This window comes from Borostomias antarcticus (genome assembly GCF_949987555.1).
Source record: "Borostomias antarcticus genome assembly, chromosome: 13".
Taxonomy (NCBI): Eukaryota; Metazoa; Chordata; class Actinopteri; order Stomiiformes; family Stomiidae; genus Borostomias; species Borostomias antarcticus.
The window spans coordinates 14,662,855-14,667,859 of NC_140246.1; the positions used below are offsets into that span (position 1 = coordinate 14,662,855).

The 5,005-nt window shown below is 46.8% G+C and overlaps 1 protein-coding gene across 1 annotated transcript in view; it reads left to right on the forward strand.

Moving 5' to 3' along the window:
• The window catches only part of cacna2d1a (calcium channel, voltage-dependent, alpha 2/delta subunit 1a), a gene marked incomplete at both ends in the record, with an annotated part of 108,407 nt that extends 103,988 nt beyond the window's left edge, over positions 1-4,419 (forward strand). The window contains 4 exons of the mRNA XM_084448015.1: positions 262-388; positions 1,373-1,485; positions 2,332-2,414; positions 4,297-4,419. Coding sequence (XP_084304141.1) covers positions 262-388; positions 1,373-1,485; positions 2,332-2,414; positions 4,297-4,419 — 446 coding nt within the window. The remainder of the gene's footprint in view (positions 1-261; positions 389-1,372; positions 1,486-2,331; positions 2,415-4,296) is intronic.
• Positions 4,420-5,005: the final 586 nt, after the last annotated feature.

The window sequence follows — 5,005 nt, forward strand, 5'->3', positions numbered from 1 at the left end:
GTGTGTGTGTGTGTGTGTGTGTGTGTGCGTGCGAACACGCATGTGTGTGCGCATGCGTCTGCTTGTGTGTGTGTGTGTGTGTGTGTGTGTGTGTGTCTGTGTGTGTGTGTGTGTGTCTGTGTGTGTGTGTGTGTGTGTGTGTGTGCGTGTGTGTGCGTACACGCACGTGTGTGCGCATGCGTCTGCTTGTGTGTGTGTGTGTGCGTGTGTGTGTACGTGTGTGCGTGTGTGTGTGTGTGTGTGTTTGCGTGCTCTCCACAGCGGACACGGACGATGACCTGGCAGACGCCATGTCGAAGGAGAGCTGTATTACGGAGCAGACCCAGTACTACTTCGACAACAGGCACAGGTCCTTCATAGGAGCCATGGACTGTGAGAACTGCTCCAGGTGAGAGTTCAGAATGCACCACGCCCCATCCAGGCAGCATGTAGATGAGCTGGATATGCACACCATAGCTTCCCATTCTCCCTTATGCGTTTTACATTCCAGATCTGAAAGGAGCTTTTTAAAGGGTTTCCCCACACCTAACCTGATGGTTTCTGATGTTTCTGGAAGGCTCAATTGGTCTTACTTGGGAGACCAGTTGAACTTTCCCATGACTAAGCAGAATCATGACCACTATTTGGTTTAAAAGCACACTTAGCTGGGAGATGTTAACAAGGGCGAATGGAAGGGGACTACAGGTACTTCCTGGTACGAAGTGTGACCTGGGTATGCTTTGCTAGTGCCATTCTGCCCAGTCAGTCCCCCAGGACAAAACCACGTCCCCAGAGTGGCCGCGTCTGTAAAAAAAAAAAAAAAAAACTCACATGCCAGGAAGGTGAGGTAGAGTGGCTGGCGAGGACCGCCGTCCTGGGTGAGGCCGTGTGTTTGCTTTTTTAAGGCCCCCTCACGCTGTCTAATGGAGTGCCGGCTGCACCGTGTTCCTGCGTATTAGTCTCACACACGTTTCGATTTAACGACCGCAGTAAAAAAAAAAAAAAAAGTAAAAAAAAAAATACACAATGTCCATTTCTCAAAGCCTTTGCCGGCGCGTGTTGGACCTCTGCGTCGGGCCCGGTGTAGTTCAAAGAATTAGTCGTGAGGCTTGCAGCACCTCCAAGTGATTTCTGATTATGTGAGGAATTCAGAGTCGTTTTGATAGGACGATGGTTCGTTCTCTTGAACAGAAAGGTAAGCCCGTGGATTCCGGGGCGCGTTTGTGTCCTACGGCTTCACGTCATGCAGGGGAAACACAAAAAACGTGAAGGAATGCTGGTATTGTCGGTCAGAATCTCAGCGATCACATCTGGCATGTCTCACAGGACGATCCCGTGTGTTTGTACAGTATTTAGATGTGAGCGGAGTCTCTTCCCCCTGCTGTCCCCTCAGGATATTCCACGCTGAGAGACTGTGGAAGACCAACCTGGTTTTCATCGTGGCGGACGCCAGGCACACCTGCATGTCCTGCGACCCCAAGCCACTGATCCAGGCGGAGCAGCCTTGTATCCAGATAAAACCATCAACATCACAGATTTTCTACACGCTGATGTCATGATCTAAGTGAAGTATTAGGAAACTGGACGAAGAATCATAGCATATTCCTTCCTGGTTTAGGTCTGTTTTGGTCATTGCATTTGTACATGGAACCTTTGATATAATATTCTGGATAATTTGATTATTTATCAGTGATTGAAAGCAGAGTTAATTCCTGGTACGGGAATGTTTATACGGCATCATATCAGACAACCGGAGTGCTGGTTTCCAATAACAGGATGGAGCGAGGTATTAGCTAGTGGTTCTCTACAATTCCATCCCATCAAAAATTGCATTTTATCACAGGAGACAGTTAGACTTTGATTCCCACAAACAAACGAGCCGGTTGATTTGTATCATACATATTTTGTTGGTACTCCGAACTCAGCCTCTGCTCTCCGTCCCGTCAGTCTGTCTGTGGGGCAGATGGCAGGCTAATTTGCTCTGAAATGCTTACAAACAAACCCATCATGCTCCCTCACAACGTGGGGCTGGGGACAATTAGCGGTAAGCCTAATGGAAACACACTTGAATCAAAATGGCAACCAAAACATAAGGCTAAGAGACTATTTGATTTGGCTCCCCCCAAAAACTGTGTTTCTTTGTAGGTCATTTCCAGAGTCAGTTCTGATATGCGCAGGCTGGGTGAAATGAGTGTTTTTGTTTAAGCGATGCTATTGTTGTGTCATTTAGCATTTGGACATGTGTTTGTTTGGATCTGATTTGTTTAAGGGGATATTGCTATTAAGTTGCGGTGTGATCCTGGAGGGCTTTTCCAGAGCCGCTTGTTTTTTTTCCTGAACGGATTCTTGCAGCTTTGGGTCCAGATCTGTGCGAACTGGTAAAGAATCCTCGGTACCGGAAAGGTCCGGAAGTCTGTTTTGATGACAACGCCAATGTAAGTCACCGTCAGCAACGTTTGATTGCCGTGTATACAAATGGCATACGTTTGTAATTCTTCACAGCCACAGAATTGTGCGATGTACACTAATCTATTTCAACAATGCATGTGCTTCTCTCTTTGTGCATAAAACTGCTAATCGTGTGTCTTACTGAAAATGGCTGCTCCTCTCTTCAACTTCTCTCTCTGAGTGTGACGTATGCACAGAGATTTCCCACATGAAAGGCATATAATTTGGCTTATCATTCTATCAAGTCAACAAACATTGAACCATGAAAATCCTTTGTGTGCGAAATCTACGTGTATGAATGCTGTGTTTGTTACTAAGACTAGTCCTTTCTGATGGCAAACCTTTTGGTTTCTAAAACTACTGATTAACGTAAGTTTGCACTCAACTACTTGCTTTACTTGCGTGCGCACACACCGAAAACACAAACACTCGCTTCTAAACATGGATGCTTCTGTCCGTTCCTGTTCTTTCACTAAAATCTGTTTTCTCTCCTTTCTGGCTATGCAGACTTTGACTCTTTGACTGCTAACTGTGGAGTGTTTGCTGCATGACTCTCTTTCTCTCTTTGTCTCTCTGTTTCCTTTTCCTGCTCTTTGATTGGCTGTTGATGGTTAGGATGAGGCCATGTGTCGGAGGAGCACAGGCTCTCCATTGGCCTCCTCTCTGCTCATGTTTCTGCTGCCACTGTTCATGTGCTGTCTCGGGTCAGTCCCATCAAGCTCTCTCTCTCTCTCTCTCTCTCTCTCTCTCTCTCTACACCTCTGTCTGTACATCAATCTTCCTTTGTTTCCTGTCTGACTCTTCTCTCCTCGCTGTTGCTCACACTCACTCTCTCACTCTGAACTACGCTTCACCCTCCCTCTATACCTGTCCATCTATCTTGATCTGTCCTTGCCTGTATCTGTCCATCTATCTTGATCTGTCCTTGCCTGTATCTGTCCATCTATCTTGATCTGTCCTTGCCTGTATCTGTCCATCTCTCTTGATCTGTCCTTGCCTGTATCTGTCCATCTATCTTGATCTGTCCTCGCCTGTATCTGTCCATCTATCTTGATCTGTCCTTGCCTGTATCTGTCCATCTATCTTGATCTGTCCTTGCCTGTATCTGTCCATCTATCTTGATCTGTCCTTGCCTGTATCTGTCCATCTATCTTGATCTGTCCTTGCCTGTATCTGTCCATCTATCTTGATCTGTCCTTGCCTGTATCTGTCCATCTATCTTGATCTGTCCTCGCCTGTATCTGTCCATCTATCTTGATCTGTCCTTGCCTGTATCTGTCCATCTCTCTTGATCTGTCCTTGCCTGTATCTGTCCATCTATCTTGATCTGTCCTTGCCTGTATCTGTCCATCTATCTTGATCTGTCCATCTATCTTGATCTGTCCATCTCTCTTGATCTGTCCTCGCCTGTATCTGTCCATCTCTCTTGATCTGTCCTCGCCTGGATCTGTCCATCTCTCTTGATCTGTCCTCGCCTGGATCTGTCCATCTCTCTTGATCTATTCTCCTGTCTGCCTCTACTGACATCTGCTTACTAATCTAGATGCTAGCTAACACAGAATTCCACCTCCTGTTTAGTTGTAAATGATCAACATACGTTTTGTGCGCATTCAATTACTCATAGCTGTCCAAGTGATTAATTACCTTCAGTTTGTATTTGAATATTTAGTCAGATTTCATGTTCAGTCGTGCATGGTTAGTTCTATGATGTTATTTGGTACATGGTACATGTACAGTGCACAGCAACTGCTGACCACCACTACTCACACACACTACCATGAAAGGACTCATACTCTGGTTCAGGCGTGTCACTAACTGCGTCCCCCTCCCTTTCTCCATCCGCCCCTCCGCGGGTTGCCATGGCAACAGGAGGACGACTTTGACTGTGGCGGGGCGACCGGCCTGAGCCCGCCCCTCTGGTCGTTGGTGGCGCTTCAGCTGGCCCTGGTCTGGGTCCTGATTGGCTCCGGACACTGCGCCGTCCCCTCGTGACCCTTGACCCAGACCTCACAACCTTACACCCCTTCTTCACCTCGGCAACCAGCATGCAATGCCACCTCCGCCTCTGAGAATGACGGACTTCGTGAAACGACGACATCGGACCCACATCCTGCTGCCAGTTCTGTTCTGATAGATTGGTTTTTTCAGGTATCTCCATCCCAACGCTGACGTCGGTAGAAAGGGTTAAAGAGAGTAAAGGGAGAACTTCACCTTTGACCCCCCCACCACCACCACCACCACCACCCACCCCCTCCAAGCCGTTTGAAATTAGAGGGGGTAGATGTGATTATTGGGTGGTGGCCTATGAACTTTGACCTTGGTAGGCTTGACGTGGGATACAGGTTGGATTGCCTTACAGTGAGGAGGAAGTGGCTTTAGACCGTCTCTTTGTTTTGTGTGTAATGTACCTTCTGAAATACGATCCCCTCCATTTTATTCAACATTGCTGTATCATTGTTAGGAAAAGTGAATTTATTTTGAAGTGTTTTGCAGTGACTAGTTAGTCAGCATTTTCTTTATTTTTTGTGTCTAATGTTGCACTGAGACTAGGTCAGACTCGTTTATTTCTCCTAAATAT